Here is a 23,184-nt window from a genome sequence, read left to right on the forward strand (position 1 = left end):
TAGAGGATCTGCGTACATGCTATGTAGCAATTAATTAGGGCTGGGGCCCTGCACAGACCTTCTGAATGCCTTTTCTAGGCTACATGTTAACTCACATTTTGATGTTATCTGATAATAATGTGAAAAAAGTCAAATGGCCACAGGCTGTATGAAATGAAGTCATGGGCTGTGCATTCCCCAGCTGTGGTGCAAAGGAAATGACTGATAAAAATATTTTTTTCTAGCTGACCTGCGGCTTACCTTTGTCTACCAAGGAATTTCCGGCTAATTCCACTCTGAAGCTTTCTTCCAGCTATAGCCTTTTTCTAGCATCTTCTATGTTATAAAACATGGACTCCATGTGAGCATGTTTATTGATATGCTTTAGATAGGGAATAAATGAATGCTTTGCTCTAAATATGCAAATAATGCTCCTGGAAAGCAAGTAAATTGCTCTATTCCTATGTAGAGATAGCATAGCATTTGGCATTTTGGTGGATCAATGTTAAAGAAACTATTTTGCCTCTGTACAACACAACAGAGGTACTTGGGGACAGATTCATGAGGGGTCCATGCAATGTTCAGTTTTGCAGCAGCAATATTTCGATACTAATGGCATTCAGAGCTGAGGCGCAGTGCATACGAGGAGTTTGACACCTAAGAAATAGATTCAGGAAGCTGGAAAGCTGAAAGAGGTACAACTATGTTAAGACATAGATAAATTATGAAGAGGGATGGGATCTAAACAGCTTTGTTAAGCAAGAATTATGAGCCCAACGCTAGGCTGAAGGGATTAGAGGTCATGGATTATGGGTCATATTCATGTTAGTCATGTTAGTCTTTCTGTCTGATAACAAAGAAGAAAAAGTGGTGCTGCCTCATTCTTGCTGTCCTTGGCTAGAACATGAGACACCAAGGGTCAAAACAGGAGGAAAACATCCATGCCTTCTTATGTACCGCATCACTGCTTTTATGTTTTAGTCTATTGCTTTGACTAACTAGTGAAGGGCCTGGAATCAGTTCCTGCTTCGGCCTGAGATCCAGGGAAGACGGCTCTGGCTGGTAGGCTGATGCTCTGTTCTGCTGGGGACTATTTCCTACCCCAAGAAGCTGTGCCACTGTGCAAAAAGACCACAAAGTTCACTGAGGCAGAAAACTAGAGGAGTAAGCCTGAGTACTCTCTTGAGAAGACCCTCTGCTGGAAGTGGCCACAGGTGGCTTCTGGTACTGCTTCCCAGAAACAAAGAATTTCTCTGCATCTATGTTTTACTTTGCTTCTGTGTCATGCTCGGTTACTGTCCGATGTTAGCCACTTTCCTAGCAGATAAATGTATTTCTTACTCTTCCAGGATAATGAAGGAATTAACTCTCCAGCATTATGCAGTTGTTCGTAAGGAGGTCACGTCACCAAACCGTTTAGGTTGAAATGTGTGAGTCATGCCCAGTTTTGGAAAGAAGCTGAAGTTGCTTACCTTCAGGACAGGATCCTGGAATGAGCAGATCTCAGAGCCACTTCCTTGCAACTCCAAAGCTCTAAATAGGAGTGGGGTTTTCTCTGCTTTCTAGTGGGTAGGTTGCACAAGCCTTTGCCCAGCTGGTTGACTTGCACACTGGCAGTGTTGAATCTAGTCATAAGCAGCATCTAAGCACCTTTTTTGTGAATTTCAGTGGCTTTTGAATGTTTTATTTAGGTATCTGAAGTGGGAAAAATATTGGAATTTTCCTTATGAATATAGTCCTTTAAAAATTATTTAAATACAGGCTAATGGAAGCTGGAAATGCCTTGTGTCCATCTGACAGAGCGAAATTTGCTGTTGTGGAGATAGCCAGTATAAATTTGGCATGTCATTCACTTCTCAAGAAGTAGCATCAGCTGAGATGTTAGTCTCCTACTGGAGCTTTCCCTAAAGTTAAAACTCTACACGCACACGCAAGTCTGTTTCCTTAATTTATTAGTACAAACAATGCATACACAAGACCGTATATTGTTTGAAGACTGCAATAGATTTCTAATTTAACAACTCTGTAACAAAATTTAACTAAATTTAACATTTATGAAAATATAAATCTCTGATTGGGTAGGTTTTCCCAACAATACAAAGTTTACATAAAAACATTCAATATGATCTATTAGTTGCAAACAAGTTAGGAAAAATCATTCAAGTCACTTAATATACTATATTGGCTTGTACAGAGAACATTCACACACTACATTAAATCCTAGCTTAGCATTCATTTCTTGGAAATTTGTGGCATGGAGTTCTGACTTTAAAAATAAAATTGTTTCATTTAAATCCTTTGAAAAATTTTTCACAGATGTGCCGTCTTTAAAGATAAGTAAGGAGGGAAAAATCTTCTCACCCTTTCAGATACTGTCAGCCTGGGTGAAATGGTTTTTTTTTTAAGCATTTGTTAATAGTTCACAATTTCTGCCTTAAAACTGATAAAACTGTACAAAAGGCTCAGAGCAGTTTTAAAGCAGAAAGTGAAACTTGTAAATATGTGGAAGTAAGAAAAACCCATTACAAACTGGAACAGTAAAGAACCTTTGGATAGCCTTTATATTTAGTGGAACAGAACATATACAAGCATATTCTGTTAGTCCCAGAGTGTTTGGTCATCTGATCTGCATTTATCATGGGAAAGAATAGAAATGATAGTAAGGCAAATGTTATCAAGATTAATACATGGCATGTCTGAAAGCTTTCTATTAAGATTACTTTGGAGACATAGGAGTTACTTTAGACTTTCCTACAACAAAAAAAATAGTAACCTTTTAACATAAAGAAGTTAACAGGTGTTTAACTGTGTGTCTGTAATGCCCTTTCTTTTTGAAAAAGTTTCCATTACACCCTGTACTAATACACACTGTGAAGACAAAAAAATTCCCCAAACCAAAAAGAAGAACCCTATATTCCTGTTACGACCTAGGTTTTTATCATTTTGTCACAATACAGAAACCAGAAATTCCTGCATGCAATTAAAAAAAGATCTTTCAGTCCCTTCATTGAGGTAAATGAGTACTTACCACCTCAAATGTTGACATGTTTGCAGCTGACTGGTGCCTACTCTGTTCAACCCAAAGACTAATCCTAATTAAAAAAAAGTAGCTATTTTTTATATGATGATGGAATGTATCAAGTGTTCCAGGTTGGCAGGTGACATCTTGTCATTGCACCATCAAGCAGAAAAACATATTTTTGCAAGTGGGTATAAAGTTGGCTGTTAGCAATAGACCCAGCTCTGACCACATCTAGGCGACTTGGTTTAGAAAACAGTGGTCCGCCTCTTCTCACAGGTCATGTGGAGCTTTAGTTCTAGTTAAAACAGTTTGCCAACCCCAAATAAGATCTCCCAACTTCTGTAATAGTATAACAATTTTGATAGTATTGCTAGAAATTTTCTATCAAGGCCCTGGATGGAATCTTGGACTGAACCTTGTATTCCGAAATTTAAAAAACCCTGCAGCCCATTGGTTAAATACTTGCTTTCTTTGTTTACATAAATGTAAGAATATTTGTCAAGGAAAAAACAGCTGGTCTGCCCTCTGCTGTTTCTGTCTGTCTTCCAAGAAATGCACTGATTTTTACTTGAATTCAGAAGGCAATCTATGCACGTATACTATTACTCAGGTAAACTAGTCCAGACGGACACTCAGTTGTCAGCAGCAAAACTGTGTCCTCTGCAATCTATGGCTGAGCACACTTTCTCATAGCAATAGTTGTGTTTTTTGGTTGGTGTTGCTTCACTTACCTCAGGCTCTGCAACTGTAATGGGGCTATCCCTTGCAAATACTTCAGTTGATTCCCTCCAAATGCAGTCTGCAGTCACTTTGAAGCTATAATTGTGACATTTTGGCCTAATCACTTGTGTTGTGTTGTTGAAAATTTGACGGCTGTTTGAAGTGGCAATTTTGATTTTCAGTGCGGCATCTACTCGATCAACCACTGTGTAAGTACCTATACTTCCGTCATCAAATCCAATAATAATATTCAAATGCCTCTGTGAGAGTGCAAGGAAAGTGGGAGTTTTATAAAGAGAACAGGCACCTATGTTTTTGCCATCTGCTAGCCTCATGACTATTAAACTAGAGACTGCACCATTGTCATCATCATCTTCATTGCGGAAACAGATGTACACAAGGTAGCGGCCATCACGAGACAGCCTTTGCCGCCAGATGACACCTGGAGCATGAACCACACGAAGTTTCCCACTGTGTAAATCAAGTACATTGATGTTCTCATCTCCACGGGATATAATTCCTAGCTTCCCATTTGGGGATATTTCAAAGTCTTCCAAATTTTTTAAGAAATTGTTGGGCAATTGTACACGTCTGCAGATGACTTCCTCTGTCAGGCTCCAGATGTTCACAGTTTCAGTAGATGTTATAAATACAACAATATCTGGGCAATCTGGTATCAGCTTAATATCCACAATGCTTGCACCGTCGTCGCAGGAAAACTTCTTGGTTATACTGCCTGTCCAGAGACTCACTGCCAACACTTTATTCTTTGCCATTCCAACTACAAAGGTATTTGCAGTAGTTATAAATGCATTCTGTAAGGCAACTAGAATATTGCAAACTCTGTGTCCTGTAGCCAGCCGCCAAACTCTGGATGCATTCTGCTCACAGAGGGAGACTACAAATTGGTCATTATGTGTAATCATCAGCTCTGAGATTTTCTGTCCATTAATGCGAAAGATATTTTCACCACTAACAGTGTGCCATACGTACTGGCCGCATTTATCATCTGATGTAACCATTATTTCTCCAGAAGAGGTCAGCACACAGTTTTCAACGATACCTTCATGCTTGAACACAGCTTCAATAAATCCAGTACTGAAGTTCCACTTATGGACAGAATCTGATCCATCCAATGTATAAATTAATTCGCCTCTGGCTGGCAACACCAGTCTTTGGATAGGTTTGCCAGATTTGTCAATATTGGACATAGCTGTTATGATATCTATATCCCAAATAGAAAGGACACCACTGGTGGATAAGGATAGCAGCATGTTGTGATGATTTGATTTAATTAGCCTGACTATAGTTCCTGAGATTTCCTGTAAGCTTGCCATACACTGTCCTGTATCTCTTCTCCAAACAAAAATGGCTGAGGTATTTTCTATTGAAGCAATTATACAGTTGCCATTTTTGGACAGCACGGCAGATATAAAGCGCTCATTGTGTTTGGCTCTGAACTTTTCAGCCACCTTCCACACACGAGTGTCAAGAAGTTCGATGCTGACAGCCTTACAAATTAAAATTGCACTTTGGTCTTCAGAAAGTTCTACGCTGACAACTTCACTGTCTTCTCTCCTGCAGTCAAAGTCATCTGTAAGCTGGGGATTTGCGATTTCCTCAGTATTCCACACCGAGAGGCTCCCCTCGTTGTCCACCATCACCATTTCTTGGGCTGTGTCCAGAATGAGAAGGAATTTCACAAATCCACTAGAAAATTCGGAGGTCACGGTGGCCAGCTTCTCTCCACTGCCTAAGTGAAAAATGGTTGTGGTATTCAAATACTGTCCGCAGAATGCATAAACTCCATCTGGAGAACACTGCACACAGGTCACTTCGTACCAGCAGTGGAAGTGATAGAGAGGCCAACCATAAAGCAGATCTATTACTGTAACATCTTTGCTGGCCTCCAGCCAAGCAAGTGCATGGTTGAGTGATAATGTAAATCCATTTATAAAATTTGAGTCCCCCCCGATTCCACAATGTTTTGACCCCTTAATTTCTACCTCAGACAAAAGACAGGAATTTATGTTATCGTATATCAAGAGCGTGTTCTTTGTTGTAGCCACTACAAGATATTTTTCATCACTAGTAAGTTTCATCCCTAAGATAACAGATGGAGCTGTTGTAATTTGCCTTAATAGCTGGCGAGTCTCTACATCCCAAGTGCTGATGGAGCCATTTTCTAAAGCAGCAATAATTGTGCTGGGATTGAAAGTAGGAAGAATTTCAGTGACGTGCATGCAGCTGGAGGACAGGGGCAGGCGCTCGGGGCTGTAAGTCACATCCATGGAGGAATGCAAAGGAACAATGGAGCAGTATTTGGGTCCATCTTTGTCACACTCTAAAAGGAGATGTCTCAGTTTAGGCAATGAACTTACTACCGGGAGGAGCCTCTGTTGCAGCTCAGCAGAGAGCGAACCTGGATATTTTACTACTTTGAACTTTATGCTACGGAGGGTACTAGCCAGAAATTTCAGCTCCTTTTCTTGTGAGTAGGTGTAAGCCAACTCTATGTCAGAAAGTGCTTTATCAAACTGCCCTATTCTAATCATGGTGTACAGCCAGCTGAAGTTCATAATGACTCCATACAGGAGATCATCTGTTCTCCCACATCGTGTCAAGTGATGTATAAGCTCCGTCATTTTTCTGTGATTGATAAAAAAGATATCAGGCTCCAATGGGTTACACTGAAAGACCCATGGCTGATCAGGTGCCTGCCTGTCAAAAGCAGTCTGATCCATACCGTGCTTTTCTTCCTCATTCATGCCCCTACTGTCATGGTCAGGACAACCATTCAAATATTGGTCACTGCTGTAAAAAGGTTTTCTTCGCCCACCTGACCAAACACCAAGGAAATATTCTGCCATGACTGTGTGCATTTCATGCAAATCTTCTTCATTGTGCAAGTACAATTTCTGGGCAATTAGCTGCAAGTGCCTATTTGCCCAAAGAAGAAGTGTCACGTTTTTCACTTGCCGTTCTATTAAGTATCCCTGTAAGCCCTCCTTAAGCCTTGCAATGTATATATATGGAATTCTCAAAGGGTTACTTTCTTTGACACTCTCACTTAGTTCATATAAAACACTGTTGTCAAGGGCTAAAATATCTTCTAATTCCATTTCACTGAGGCCAGATTTGGACATAGTGATGTAGCCAAGTGCTCTTGACAACAGTCTTGATCCGCACTTGCTTTCCAGTGACCAAAACAACTGCTCTATGCTTTCATGTACGGTGACACAAAGGGAGGACTCATCGACATCTTTATGAGATCTCCAGTTCCTGACCTCTTTGAAGGTTAAGTTCACAAACATAGGCAGCGTGCACTTGGAGAATGCTTCATTGACATAAATTTGTTGCCCTGATGTTACTTTTCTTTTAACTCGCAGCAGCTGATGTTTCAGTACTTGGCTACACATCTTTCTGTCCCTTGCAGTCAGTTCAATGTAGTTGTCTTCTTCATGAATAAGGCACCTCAGTTTTTGCAAGATCCCATGTTTGTTTGGCAGTGTTGACAAAATTATCCGTACTGAACGGGGAAGGTGAATGGGAAGCCACCAGAGCTTCCTAGCATCATCACTATCTGTTAGCTGTTCTAGGGCATCAAATATTATGACCAGTGGCCTGTGGAATGAAGACTCATTCAAGAGATTTATGAACAAGTCCCGAAGATCATGAATCTTTTTTGGGTAACTTTGTACGAGGCAACGATAGTTGACTGCTAATTGTTCACAAGTACTTTGAAGAATATTCTTCAACTCTGTACTTGTTTCGGTCGATCCCAAAAACCTTATAACTACCACAGGGTCGGAGTCTGGTCCCATCTCTTCTTGCAGCCAAGAATATGCCTATAGAATGTAGAGCATAATTTAGTTAATCTCTAAAGGTAGCACAATAACAGTGTTTATAAATAGCGATTATGAAAAGCAACTATACAGAAATTAAGCTTATTTTTTAAGTGTTATCGATTGAATGGAAATGCTCTCACTAGCAGAACTCTAGGATGGTTTACTTTATGTGCACTGAAAAAAATTTATATCGTATGTCATCTTTACTTAGCCCAGGTAATACTCCAAAGCACTAAGACCCAGATCTACAAAGAGCTTTGGACTTGAGTAGAATTTAGTCCATAAATCCAAGGGTACTCTTTGCAAAATGTATGCCTCATTTCCCAAAGTCAGTAGGTAGACGTTTTTAGTAATAAACTTCTTTGGACACAAAGTGTTCTGCTATTGCAGATGTCTGAAGTTTGACATCCTTGCCATGGCAGAGCAGCATGGTACTTAAGCTTGTTCCCAGTTGAATATAAAGTCAGGTGGTGGTTTTGGGGGACAGGGATGGGACTGCAGGATTGCCCTTTCCTAACTGGTTACCTTATTCCTGGACCACAGAAGTATGCTCTTATCTTTGTGTGCCTGAGACTCTTGCACTCCTACGCATTGCTGCAAGGGGTAAAAACTCTTTCTTGTCCATTCTTTTGGATGGAGTACTCTCTAGGCAAGAGAGGAATGTGGCTTTAAATCCTCTTGGTCTGTGGAGGTCTGTCCATTCGCTCACTTGCCAAGTCTTTTCACCTTACTTGAAGTTATTACAGAAATTTTTAAAAGAAAAGCACAACCAGAGCCTCCAGGTTAACTTACGTACTGAGATCTGAAATGAGATCTTGAGCTGCAAATCCCAGTTTCACACAGTCAACTAACATGAGTCTATAGAATGTCACTTACATTTGGTAAAGAGACAGGATTTTAAACATTATTATTCTCTTTCTATTTCCTTCTGGCTGATACGGCTGTTTCCTGGCCTACTGTGCCAAATTCTCTGAGCAGCCTGCAGGGAACTCAAAGTTGTGACTTCCAGCTACAGACTTAGGCTTAGAGATGCCAGCTGGGTCATCGCTGGCATCTGCTCCTGTGTTGCACAAAGTGTTTCTCTCACCTCCCTGTAGTACTCAGCTCAATGACTGAAATGGCCTATCTCAGATAAATAAGTACAGGTATTTTTACAGATAGATAGATTTGTAATAAGTTTAAATCAGACTAATTCTGGAATAATTTCTGAAGAGAACATAAAACAAGATAGCATGACTTGGAAAGACATGTTTTATTTGTGAGTAAGACTAAAACTGGCATACGATGTTTAAATGGTTCCACATTCATAGGATCTCAGTGGAACAGAAAGGAAAGAGATCATTCTAAAATATGGGTTCGTAGTTCAAAAATATATTAATTCCTACTAGTGGAGTAGGACCAGTTTTAAAAGCTCTGCTAAAACTATTTTTGTTTTGATTAAGCATACGATACAGAGATGTTGTTATTAAAAGGTTCTTTCTGGATATGTGTGCAACAATATGCAGAATATTAGTTTTAGTATTTTTATTTTATTGAAGGCTGATATCAGAATCTATTGGCAAAAGGAAGAATGAAAACTAAGTTGGCCTTCACACACCAGTGCTCGTGAGATCACCATATTACGTAAGTTATTTATTTACCTTCTTTGCCACTTCAGCCAACAGAAGAGTTTTCCCCGTGCATGGTCCTCCGTATATGATAAGAGGGTTAATGTGTCCCATTTTGCTGGGTAGAATGTACCTGTGAACTATGTTTAATGCCTCACATCTATATTCATAAAAAGTGGAGTATGTTTTACATAGTGATGAATGTTGAAGAACTTCATCATAGAGCAAGTCTGTCTCAGTGTCAAAATTCTGTTGCACTGTAGCTTGGATTATGTCAATCATGTCTTCGTAGAATTGTTTACCCAGTCCTTCAATGTAATGATTCTCCACTTCCTGCGAGTACCCCAGTTTCATGTCACAGTGAGTGATGGAAGTGTACACTCTCAGGTTGGATGATGCAACTATGGTAGGAATGAACTCATCCCTGAGCTTCATCAGCTTCTCATGGGCCTCGGGATCCCGTAGAAACTTCCCAGCTGTATGTACTACATCCATGTATTTTCCCATCTCTGGAATTTTAACGAAACGCTCAATGTTGGCAATTTTCCGAATATAGCAAACACACTTCTTTAGGAAAGCTGGTGTTTGTTTACCCAAGGCAAAATCAAGTTCATCTTCAATTGCTGGGGATGAAAAGAGAACACTGAGATTCTATTATTTTTTCTCATTAAACAAGAGTCCCCCCGCCCCCAAACATGCAGACTCTGAAATGATTGCATCTATAAGATGCTGACAGAAATATATTCTCATGATTGTGGAAAGGCTGATTGATAGAAAAGATAATGAATGAATATATTGAAATAGTTAGTCTAAACTTTACCTGAGGAAAGATATCTCTTTGCTTGGCTGTGTTTCATTTTTCCTTTCTCATACAGCAATTTCACAGCAGTCTTAAAAATCTTCTTAATCTCTTCTGATATATCTTGCCATTTGTTCTCATTCATAGGATTTGAAGCAGATTCCATCTTTTAAAAATATCCATAGTTAAACAGTAGCTGTAATACACATATCTACAACTTCAGAAAGTACAGGTCTAATATTCAAGGTGATAAGTAAAAAGGAGACAGAGAAATACATACACTATAAATAAATAAATGGGAGTTCAACTTTTTGTGTTGCAGATAATCATGATTCTATTCTAGAATGATAAACTATATTCTAGTATTCTATTCTAGAGTTATGAAAGTTAGCTATTTTGAATATTTGCTGAATTCCTAAAAATTCCTAAAACTGCTAAAGCAATATTCTTCAAGAATAGGACTGCGAAAACTTTATAGAAAGAGGGTTTTGAGACCCAAGTCTGAAATAATGGTAGTAGAGTAACAATAATATTTCTAAAAATTATCATCACTTCTATTACTGAGAATTTGAAAAATATGGGATTTTATCTGTCAGTATCTTAGGTCATTGCTATGGCAGCAGTAATTCTATCAGTGAGGGACTGTAATATAAACACGAATCCTGTGAGAGGGCAACTGACAGATGCCATGATGGAGGTTTCTTTAAGCCAGCTGGTAGTCACTGCTGCATTACTTACTGCAGGCAAAGTGTTCAAGGGGTCTCCTGTTCTCCTGGCAGTTGAAGGGTATAATAGAAAGAACAGCCTCAAGGATAAATTCCTTACTGACTCTTTCTTGACATATGTTCAGAGCTGTGCATCTTAATTACTTTCTGTAAGATTATGAGGTATAACTCTGTTAGTTTTTAGTTACGAACATCTTTTTGCTTACTCCTTTGTGTCAGTAGCTTGAGACAGGTACAAAGACTTAGTAAGAAAAAAAGTCAAGCTTTATTCAAAGGGATACTGTGGGCATTAGCAAAACAATGCATAAAGTTACAAAACTTGCTTTGGTTCTTCTGAAAAATATTTCAGAATCAGCCACATTATACTGTCTTCAACTCATTAAAACTCTCTGCCAATGTTTTTCATGTTTTAATTTTTTTTTCATGCCACAGAGCAAATACTGTATTTTGCTACATGATTAATGAATGTAGTATAATGCTTTAATTCCATTTTCTTTATAATACAGCATGCACTCAAAATGAAATGTTTGTCCCCTATATTAAATACTTTATTTTTTGTACACTAGAATTCTGTCCTTGGATACATAGGATGTATAGGAAGGTAAAACTAAGGTCCAGGTAATACACAGTTTTTATTACAATCCGTTAAAGGCAAATGCATGTTTTAAAAGTGAAAGTTAATGGTATTCAAAAATCTTCCATTACAATACATTTAATAAGTTAAAAGCATAGGATCTGACTCAGGACAGCGCTTAAGCATTTGACTGTTAAGAGCTTTGCTAATATGGTGATAAGAGGGAAAATGCGCATTTCTTCTGCGAATCCTGTTCATTGAATTCTAATGAAAGCACAATATAATGGCCAGGAAAGACTGAGCTCTCCCTATTCCAGCATGAAAGGAGAAAAGAGGTATCTGTGTAATTATGTCCCTGTAGCCCCAACAGTCCACAAAGCACTACTGACTACAGTGCCCTTGCCAGGGCCGATGGCCAGTGCATCAACACAATAGCCATGACCCATCATGTTCTTCGGTGTTTCACAGCTGCTCCTGTCACCATGTATCAGAGGGGAACATCACAGAGCCAGTTGCTCGTGTGTGGACTGGGCTGTAGAAGTTAAATCTGTCGGCGGCAAAGTCAGTAGGTGCCTGGCCCTGGTGACTGCCCTCCGCTGTAACTGATGGAGAGGAATTTTTTAGAGGAGATGAGTATGTATGACTTACCGTATTCTGGTAGTTCTTCAGCATTTCAGATTTTGGTCTGAGGTAATATGCTGGTGGCACTGCATTCTCATCCCTGCAGTACCAGTCTTCCAAAATCCTTGTCTCCAGCTTAGCCTCTACTGCAGCATCTAGGATCATTTCAAATTCTGATGACTCAACTTCTCCTGGTATTCGGATGTTCCCATATTTCTCTCCCAGTAGGCCCTGTGTAATTGCAGGAAAGTAGGGGTTAAATTTCTCTTTCTAGTGATGCTAAAACTCTCCTCAGGATCTGACTTTCATAAGAATCAGGTTGGTAACAATTTCATGACTTCGAAATTGATAGGAAGGGAAACAGATACAGCACAAGATGAATTACTATTGACAGTACTGTACTGAGCTACATCCTGCTGCCACGACTTGGCAGAATTTCAAGTAGATCCACTATCTTTCTCAATATTAACTGCTAACAAAAAGACGAAGGCATTCAAAAAGTATAATTAAAGAATCCCAACTTATTTTACAAGCACAGTATTGTATTGATTCATGTATTATTGATACAGAGCAGTCGCAGGCTGGCATGAATCTCAGGTGCGAAAGTGAATGTGGAACTCTTCTTCTCTGGAATACAGAGTATGGAGATGATCAAGCTTACAAGCCTTCCTAGAACCTCTTTTTTGTTAAACACAAAGTAGTCTGGCCGCTAAAAGTGGTAAAGACCAAGACTTTCTACAGTATTAGTCAAAATCAGTATTTCACAAATGGTTCTATGCCACAAGACCCATACCACCAGCATTAGGTGTGCTATACCAAATTTATGTGTACAGTGTATCACCGTGACTGAGCACCTTACCACTAGGGCTTCCAGTGGCATCCAACCATAAAAAAAAAAAACAAGCTCAGTTTTGGTCCTAAGTGTGCATCTCTGGATTCCTGATTTCTTGACTTTATTCTTACTTTCCATCATAACGGACCTTATGGATTTTATATTCTGTTTGATGAAAATTCTCGTAATGTTATGTACAGCCTCATACTAGTATTATTAAAAATGTGGCTTTATGGCTTACACCAGCAATACCAAGATCAATACTGCAGAACCACAAGCTGCTTGGCTGTCTCATGTTCACTTGTTGGCAAGAAATGTTGAATCGCTTGCCCCAGGAGCTGCCCAATAAATGAACAGTGGGACAAGGGAAAGCATTTCTGAACAAATACCAAAAAGAAATGGATCAAACCCCATTTTAATACTTAAGTGCGTATATTTAGTATAAAGGTAAAGGTTTGTGGAAGTCAGTCCTTAAACTGTGGCACATCAGATTTTTCACCTTCAAAATTAAGGATTAAAGTATTGGTTATGATACTATAAATATAACAGCATATATCAGGGGATAGTTGCCTCCCTTGGCTGCCCCTTCCCCCTTCACTCATTTGGTGTGGCTGCAATTAGATTTATATCTGGCTGTATAAGCATACTCTATCAGGGTACCACAAAAACGCTCAGACTTGTAGAGGTCTATATTTGAATGGCACACCTTCCTCCAGGGGCTTCAGTTCTGAATTGCATCTCTGCCAGAGGCTTGCAGCAGCCTCTGGAAATATCTGCCCCTCTTGCCATATTCCCTGTACATGCAAGCAGGAAAAATAAAGCCACAGAATTTAAACAAGATATTATTTCTCACAGTTTTTGTGCTCCTCCATACCAAGTCTGCAAGTAAGAATATTGCCATTTCAGACCTTTATGAAAAATATCACAGTGCTCTACAGTAATAACCTAAAACTTCAATTTGCAATAGCAACATTGCAGCATTTTGATGATTATTATATGAAATTATTTTTAAAGGGAACAGCAATGTTTACACTATGTTTAGTACCAAGAGACAGCTTTATATGCAGACTTGTGAATCAAAATCTCCCACCTGATGAGTCATTATCCCTTAATAGTAAAACAACAAATTAAAGATTCATTAGATTGAAGGTGATTAACTGTTTAAATCTACTAGGCTGGCAAACGTGTATAAAACCCTCAGCAACCAATTGTATCTAACAAAGTTTTGCAGAATTAACACAGAGCAACCTCAGCAGTAGTCCTGTTAGTGTTGTTGAGCCTGTGGCTGAAGTTACTATTAAAGAAGATTAAAAAATTACTGTTTAGATTCAGATGGGAAATATTTTTCCTTCTTGTCTTCTTGGTGTGGAAAGATATTAAAATCACAAGCACACTCATCATAATGACCAAAAGGAGGAGACTAGACAGATTTGGATTTATCCTGAGACATGACAGATTCATAGTGCATGTCATGTAATTATTTCAGACATCATCACTAAAATGTTCATGAACCTAAATACGACAGCTTTTATTAATACAGCACGAGTTGAAATTTCAGACATATTTTAGTTCCAACTAAGCAGTCCTCTGAGATATTTAGTGGTAGATTTTAATAAAAACAAACTGTCAAATTACAGCAAGTTATAGTCACTAGTAATTTGTTTCATTCATCCATTTTTAAAGAAATTACATGTTAACATCAAAAATTCATTAAAGAAGTTACATTTTCAGTGTTTTGTCAAGTGATTTCAGATACTTTTCACTGTAGGGGCAGCAATTTTTATGCTGCTTTGCCAATGCAGAAAGCTGAGATTCACTGAAATCCTTTTTTGTATCTGGTGAATGATCTGATATGGTGATCTTTTGCTGGGCTTCGTAGCATTAATCTTGCTATTTTTACTTCTTACTCCTTGTGAAGTTCCACGTATAACACTGAAATGGATATACTTTTTAATATGTTCTCTATGTCTCTTTTAAGAGAAGTCCTTGATTACCACATTTTTGAAGAAAAAACATTAATGAAATCATCTTTGAAGGAATTACATCTAAGCAATTAATTTTTTAACCTATGCTCCTTCTAAGTATCTTAGGTTATCTGAGCAACCCTTAAAGTATTTGTTTTCACAACAGGCATGGGAGGTTAGGAGGTATTAGGCAGGGATTCGGGGCTCTGACCAGTATGCAGTGGTTAGTTATAGCTGGGTGATGGAAGCTGCTGTTGCTAGTTGTCAGCCCCATCATTCTTACAGAAACTGCTTGCTGCTGAAGTAGGAAAGCCTTGCCCACTTGTGAGTTAGCTCCCCAGTGACTCAGCTTTCAGCCTGCTAAATTTATGTAAGCTAAAACTGAAATCACTTACACAAAGTGGAACAGCTCCACTAGGGAGAGTGAGAATATCTGACCTTACTGAAGATGTGGTGAATGCTTCATGCTCCAGGCTGAAAACTGCCTGTAGGCACCTAACTCAGGTGACACCAGGAGGGACTAAGTGGTTCTTCAGCTGCTGCCTGACTCATAGGCACCTAAGTTTCAGCTGTTACAATGCCTTAGGATTTTAAATTGTTCACCAGTCACCACAGGTTTGGAAATGGTGCTCCCATGGATGTCACAGAGGTATCCTTCCACTGGTGCCCAAGGCAATTGTAGCTTGCAGTCTGACAGAAACTCTCAGTGTGCCCCACAGGGCAGCCTCAGGGAGAAAACAGGGGGGAGCAGACTGCAGCTAGTGGGGAAAGATCTAGAGAAAGGCTGGTGCTGAGGGAGCCCACCTGTGGAGCAAGAGACCTCTTTCAAAATCTCCTCTGAACTGTCCTTCTGAGGAAGGACAAGGCTGCGGTCACCTGGCATATGCCCTCATCATCAGGCCTCTAGGTGTGAACGATGGGGGTAATGACAGGGTGTCAAGGCTCCTGCTAGAGCTGCTCTCCTCTGTATAACAAACTGAGTAGCTTTGTATCAGTAACTGAATGCTAACCAGAGCAGGGCCATGAACCTTATCCTTCCGCCCACTGCATGAGGGCCCTAACCAAGGGCTTCCAAGTCAACGCTCTGACTCACTCTCTCTCCTGGGGTCACTTGCTCTCTGCTGCCTTCTGCGAGTCCCAGGGCTAGGCTTCTCAGACAAAAGGATTTAGAATAAATTTGTGGTCTTCTAAAAGATCTTTTTAAAAATTCATGTACCTGAATTGAAGATAGAATCACCTCAGCATAAATAGCAAGAAATGTTCTATTGTATTCCAACCTTCCTTTTTATATTTAGACTGTCTAAATTCTGTGTTCTTTGCCCTTCATACTGAATTTGGATGTGCTAGAACAGCGTATTTGCAAACCTGCCTAGATGGCATGTTCAAGTCAGGGAAGAAATGCAAAATTTCTGACATGTCAAATGTAGTTACCCTCCTGGTCTGCAGAAATGTGGGCTTAACTGACATAAGCAGAAACACAGGTAAATCATGTCTTGAAAATCTGCAATGTAGTGGTCAAGATACCAATTTTTAAGGGTGATTTATACAAAATTTCTTTAAATAGGATGTTAGATACCTGTAGAGTTTTTGTTTGTTTGTTTCTGGTATACTGTAACTATCGTAAATGTATGCTACAGAAAGTACTTATGCTATATGACATACTCAGCTGCAGCTAAGAATATTTGGAGGAAAAAAACCCAAATATGCCAGGCTTAGCTGGAACGTTGTTTCTGAGAAATAAATATGACGTGAATTGAACTGAGAATTTAATACCAGAAACAAACAGAACGTCCTATTTCTTTTTATTCCTTGAGGGAACAATAGCCAGTTCCTCTCAATCTCAAAACAAAAATGCTAATGGCTAAAAACAGTGAATCCTTTGAATTGAAACAAAAAATATATTTACTTAAATTGATTTTTCAATGCACTCATGATTTCAAGAAGAAGAAGAAAAACAAATATGTGAATTCATTGAAAATCTCAGTGGAGTATATGTTTCAACTACTTGTTAGGGTAAACTAAGCAATTAAACAAAAATGAGCTGAATTGAAGTGAACAACTGAAACCAAGATGCAGAAAGGTTTACTAAGTCACTTAATCTAAACCATGTTTTAGAAAGCTGGAATTCCAGAGTAGCTGGTGGCTAAGAGATGTCCTGAAAATTGCTTCCTCTACCCATTGTGTCCCTGCTAGCTGTAATTCTTCAATTAAATATATTTAACTGTTTTTTTGCCTGTTCATGGTAGAGAAATAGAGATTTAGAGAAACAGAGAGAGAAGTAGATTTTTTTCATCCCCCGCTTGGATATGCATTTACATTCCCTGGCTTGAGAAGTGTTACTGTATGGTGTTCCACAAAGGCATGTCTTTTTTCCTTGGAGGCAGTGCAGAGGTACACTAGGGGAAGCTATAGGCATTTCAAAAACTTCAGAGCTGGTGACTTATCAAATGGGTATTGGTCTCAGTTCCACAAAAAGCAAGACAGGGCTGCTGAGCTACTTTGTAAGAAAGTTAATTGGAGTAGGGACTGGAAGTATGAGGTGCAAGTACCTAAATTTTTACTGTAAGTAAGTGAGTAATGTTCCTGGCATGAAGTATAAGAAGCAAATGATGGTGGAGTTATTTGACCCTTAACCTGTCTTTCAGAAAATTAAAGAGAGCAACCAAACCCAGCTGCAGGCAAACCAACTTCCTCAACTCCTAACTTAACCCACAGTGCAACATTTTTAAATCTCAAAGCTTGCCCCTAGTGGTAGAGAGACTTGAGATGATGATGGATAACTTCTCAGGACACACTGGGTAGGAAGTAACAGTCCGTCATGCAGAATGAATGTACTTCCTCAGAAGAAATTCATGACACATGTGTGATTACTTCCCTGACATATTTTGCTTTATCAGAACTCTCCTTCCTCCTGGATGTGGAAATATCAGTGGTCTCTTTCCCCACCCCACTTCTCCCATCTTATACGTGATCATGGAGCACCAGTTTAGTTTATTTTGTCGCCTTTCCCCTTACTGCTTGTTACTGCTGGGTCTTTGACCTCCCTGAGCAGGGGCGATAGGTGAGAAGATCAGTCAGAAGAATAAATAAGGAAAGAGGGCTGTGAGTAAAGGTACGGTAGAGGAAGCATTAGAGAAGATTTTATCTGTCTCTGCAGGTAACTGCAGCAACGGATGAGGGATCTTCAGGACTGCAAATCCCATGCAAATCCCACATACACTTTTGGAACTAGACTACATTTTTATACTATGCAGTACCATAATTAAGGCTGTGCTTCTCAGTAACATATATAGATACTATAAAGGTATCAGAAAGTGTTAATTAATGGGCATTATCAGAGGCAGAGATCACTGATGATATAATGGAGAGATATACATTTACAAAAGCCATTGTAACTAAGCAATTTTTAACAAAATGACCTGACTTTGGGAAAACTGAAGCTAGTTGTAACATGATATGTCATTTTGCTGCAAATTTCTTTTTGCTGCTTTTCTTTGCCTTCTTATTACAGCTAAACAGACTGGAATTCATCGAGTCTGTAAATGGAAACCTAATTTTGTAATTAAATGTCAAGAAAACGATGTCACCACTTGCATGGAGTAATACAGTCCCCATGAGCCTGATATGACCCAGGTCTGTGTAGTGTGTACTAAGGCAGCTAAACACCATTAATAAACTTGTTTCTCAGGGTTGTAAAATAAATGAAGGCTCAAAGGCAATTTTTTACTGTAAGGGACATTAGCTCTGGTAGACAATAATGCCACCACCTGACACCGCCCAAAACTCAGTGTTTACCACAGTATGCAGAACAGGATACTATAGTTAAATGGTGAGGGTGATTTTTTAAAAAAATCTTTCTTCTCCAACAATAGAAGGAAATTATGCATTTAAAAATATAGCTCCATTAGTATCTTTTAGCTTTCTTGTCATGGGCAAGGAGGTGTATTGTGCCCTAGGACGAAAGTCAAGCAGGGATTTCTAGTAACTGGAAGTCCCAACTTCTACTCAGTTCATCTTTTGTCAGGTAATTGCAAACAGTCCAGATAATGTGCTGTTGCAAAGCTTTCAATACCATGAATAGTAGCTCAGTAAATAGTTTTAATAAAGTTCATTTCTATTTTATCTCATTTTTTGTCCCTTATGCATGTCAGGCTTATCTCCACAAAAACAAAAGGAGTGAGGGGAAGCAAAGACAAGGAGTGAGACTATTTCTGGACAGGGCTGAGGGGGAGGCCAGGAAAAGGAATCTCTTCTTTTTGATGTGAAACAGGCAACAGTGGTAAAAATCTGGATGTTCATTCATGGGAGAATAGGACCATGAAGAGAATGATCTGCCCTTGACTTGAGGATGCTGAACCACAGTTTAAACAATAAATCATACGGATTTGAGAAAAGGAAGTAAATCAAAGTAGCAAGGCTAAATGGTTACTTTTATGTACTCCATCCTATACATTGCATATTTTATGTGACTTGCAGACACAGGAAATCATCTTCTAATTTGGATTTAGAATAACAAAAAGAAGAAAGACTAAAGAGCTTGCACTATGTTAGGGAGATAATATAACTTCTGAGAAAGCATTTAATGCAAAGAACTCTGGGGAAGCCACAGAGGCCGAAGCCTTTTTTCGAAAGGAGCACTATTCTCCCTCAAACAAGAGCAACTGGAAGTTTTGTCACTGATTTGTTGGAGCCTCAGTAAATGCAGAAGAACAACTGTCAGCCTCCCTTTTAGGTAAAGGTGCAGGTGCAGCCCATTTCACAGCAGTACTCTGTTGTTAATGCAGAGATGTACCCCCACATTAAAGATGAGAGAGAGTGGAGTTTGCAGCACTGCAATGCACTTTTATTATTCTTGAAATGGATATATTTTATGGGCAAGCGGTAAACAGGAAAAAAATATTTCAAATGTAATGTTTTACAGTTATAGTGTCAGCTACGTAAGACTCCAACAGATGCTTTCACCAACAGAAAAAAGCCCTAGAAACGCTGGCTTTAGAAAGTTAAGCTTCTTATGATTTTGCTAAAGGAAGAGCTATGACTGATGGCTGAATAAGAACTTTTCATTGGTGATTACATTATTGATATTTGAAGTAAGAGGATGATGGATATTAGGAATGATGGTAACAACCTTGCTTAGAGCTAATTTGACCTATAAGTTTTTGTTTGGTTGGTTGGGTTTTTTTTTTTTGATGACTTTGGCCATGCTTACAGACAAATTCTGCTCAGTAATGGTTTGAGGTTATGCTTCTCCCTGATACATATTGTCAGCTGAAGAGAAATAGAGCTCAGAGGGATAGACTTCTTTTGGAAGACTGAATATTAGTCCATGCAGGGAAACAGACTGGCTATTTTCTATTCCAAAACATAACAGGAATCCTAGAATAGACAAGGCAGTGCAAACCAGAAGCCCTACTATGGGCAAAACAGTGCAAGCCTTAGCCAAACCTCTGTAGTTGCAAAGGATGGTGCCATATAAGCACTATTTGATCAGGTTTCCTCCAGAATTAGCCTTGCTATCAGTCAGGCCTAAGACACATCCTGGGAGGGGGAGCACTTTCATTTGTATGTGCTTTTCTGATGTAACATCAGATCAACATTAAGTACATGTGGAATATTATTTATTTTGCCTTGTTTCTGGATTTGGATGACTTTTATTTATAATTTTTGTATGCCTATTTGCCAATTGTAACAAAACATTCTTTTCAAGCTGACTAGCATTGGTTTCAGGGCTTATTATTTGGGAAAACTGATGGCTGGTATTCTCCGAAGAGATAATTGATACCTAATCCTTCAAAGGCGAAAAGAAATGATTAGATAACTCCTTGGGCAAGAGGAGACACATGCAGTAAGACTATAATTTTCCTTCCTAAACAACACCAGCAGTGTTTAGGCAAAGGTGCAGGTGCAGCCTCTTCCTTAGCAATCGCTCAGAAAACACTGACTGATGTAAAAGTATCAAGCACTTCTGTATGTTCATAAATGATTTGTATGCATATTTCTTACCTTTCACATGGCAGAAGGGGAGGAACCATTTTCATGGCTTATTAAATTACCATTAATTTGGAGGAAGCTAGAAAGTGCAGCAACACAGTTGCAGGATCTATGAGAGGAACTAATAACCTAAACTGCAATAACGGTTGAGGAGAGAAAGTAAAACATTTGGAAAGGAGCTCCAGAGAAACTGAACTGAAGCAAAAAGAGGTCTAAAGGCTTTGTCAGTTCACGGTTGGAGGAAGAAACCACTGAGCAAATATGATGAGTGGAAAACTACTGAGGAACTGTGGGAACTAGTGTTTCGGATAGGGGCACTGGCTCCTGGTCTGAAACCTGAAGTCAACCACCATTCCCTGAACAGGCTGGTGAAGGGCTGGACTCAGGTCTGGTGTCAAGGCACCAGTTGGGGACCAGGAACAATCAACGCAGGATCCTCTTTGTAGAGGCTTCCCCACAGAAACACACCCCATTCACCTCTGCACAGAGTTAGCACGTTTTCTCCGGCACAATGTGATCTTTAAATACTCGTACTCTGCTCATGCTAACTAATCATATTCACGCTGGACTCTGAACTACACCCCAAAAGAGACTGGTAGCTGATTTTCCAGGTACTTACGAGTTTGGGATGACTTGCAATCCAATCCTGGACTAAAGTCTCATCTTTTTCTTTTTAAAAAAAAAAAAAAAAAAAAAAAAAAAAAGGAGGGCCAGAGAATCTTTTCTAAATAATGTAAAATTGCCATTGGTCATGGACCAAGCATGGAGAATGTTAATTACTTAGAATATTATTTAGTGAAAGAAAATGAGATTACTGTAAATTAAAGCGTTTTATAACTTTGGTTGCCATAATTTGGCAACTTCTGAAGGGCATAATTAGGAATTCCAGCTGATGAAACCATTTCATCCAGTCTGAAGAATCACAAAGAACATCTAAAGAGAACTCAAAATGGCAGTGGAACAGAAAAATGCTATATAAAGAAAAAAACAAGAGGAGCAAAAGTTAAGACCACTTGATACAATAAAACTAGTGGATGAAATTTATAGCAGCATTCTAGGCTGCACAGTGATGACAATGTGCTAAATTAAAATTCAAAATAATGATCTCCTCTTTTCAGCTATATTTGAATTAGGTTATTTATGCAAGAATTGAATGTTTCCTTCCTTGGAACTTTAGGTATTATTTTCAAAACTGACTGAAGTACTGACTTAGATTTTGGCTTTGTAGCCATTCAGTTGGCTTGGAACATTTTGCTCATAAACCAACAAAAAAGGTAAAGTGGTTTTGTATTGTTTCTTTGTCAAAATCTCCACTGCAACACTCTTTGGATTTTTTATTTTTTCAATATATTTTTTTCTCAACATTCCCAATATGTGGAATTATGCTCAGAAAGGCAAGCATTTTATCTGTAGTTAAAAAAACTCCATGACATACATAACGAGTCAGGTACCTTAAAATATTAGTTTTATTATTTCCACTCTTATTCCTTTATTTAGTGATGTCTATCAAGAGGAGACAGACTAAAGCAAGCACTGTGATAACAGAGATTAAAGCTTTCCTTGGCTTCATAAACCACATCCTCTATACGCTTGATAAAGGTTGTGGCTTATGAAAAAATCAACATTATTTCAATTATTCAGAGTACCAACAGCCTTATAGTCAATACATATCACCAAATAATGCATTGAGAATGCTAACCCTAATCAGAATGGATATAAATCCACCCTTTCATAAAGCCACATTCACAACTGCCATATTTCAAAAACTATTGTTCTTCAATACTAACCATTATTAGTTTTCAATTTAAAATACAGATTTAAAAAAATCACCTTTACAAGTCCTTTTACCTTTCATTTGCTATACCTCTTCAAAAGTGAAATGGATCAAAATAAAACCTTAGATGTAGCAGCTTTTTATTAGGCATCTTCATGTCTTTTCTACCACTTATTTTTAACTAAAAGGTAATCTGACTTAAACTTCACGGTCAGTGTACAGGCAAATCTATGAATACTGCCTGTGGATAACAGGTCAAGTCATCAGCCAAATGTCTGAAAATTCTGTAGCAAGTCTCCCGGAAATGAATGAAAGATAGTAAAGAACAGCAGGTCATGACATTAATCTCAATAAAAACACTGTACATGCCACGCGATGGTGCAACTGCCATGACTGAGAGGCAGCGTATACGCTCTGCAATAGGTCTTTGCCAAGTGATGAACCGTTCTTTCAGCTAATGAGTAGCACCAGTATTCTGTATGTTTTTTAAACAGTTTCTACGCTACGGAAAATACTTGAACAAGGAAAGAACACAGAGCTTAATTCATGATAATTGTAGTCCCTATAGCGTTCCAAGCACAGATTCTCTGCTTTATTTTTTCCAGGTTGAACGGAATAAAAAAATTATTGTGTGAGGTTTTCCAGCTATGAAAGGCAGTAGCATACCATACTAAGCTGCTACACGGCATACTAACAGAACAGTAACTCTGAAAAAAGCACCTTGCACT

General features: G+C 38.8%; 1 protein-coding gene across 2 annotated transcripts in view; it reads right to left on the reverse strand.

The window, feature by feature from the left end:
• Positions 1-1,914: 1,914 nt before the first annotated feature.
• Positions 1,915-23,184, reverse strand: part of NWD2 (NACHT and WD repeat domain containing 2) — a 55,823-nt gene continuing 34,553 nt past the window's right edge. For both annotated transcript variants that reach the window (XM_064511324.1, XM_064511325.1), the window contains 4 exons: positions 11,923-12,126; positions 9,997-10,141; positions 9,210-9,799; positions 1,915-7,569 (listed from right to left, as the gene is read on the reverse strand). In XM_064511324.1, the coding sequence (XP_064367394.1) occupies positions 3,634-7,569; positions 9,210-9,799; positions 9,997-10,141; positions 11,923-12,126 (4,875 nt within the window). In that variant the 3' untranslated portion in view covers positions 1,915-3,633. The remainder of the gene's footprint in view (positions 7,570-9,209; positions 9,800-9,996; positions 10,142-11,922; positions 12,127-23,184) is intronic.

The sequence above is a fragment of the Dromaius novaehollandiae genome, chromosome 4 (genome assembly GCF_036370855.1).
Source record: "Dromaius novaehollandiae isolate bDroNov1 chromosome 4, bDroNov1.hap1, whole genome shotgun sequence".
Classification (NCBI taxonomy): domain Eukaryota; kingdom Metazoa; phylum Chordata; class Aves; order Casuariiformes; family Dromaiidae; genus Dromaius; species Dromaius novaehollandiae.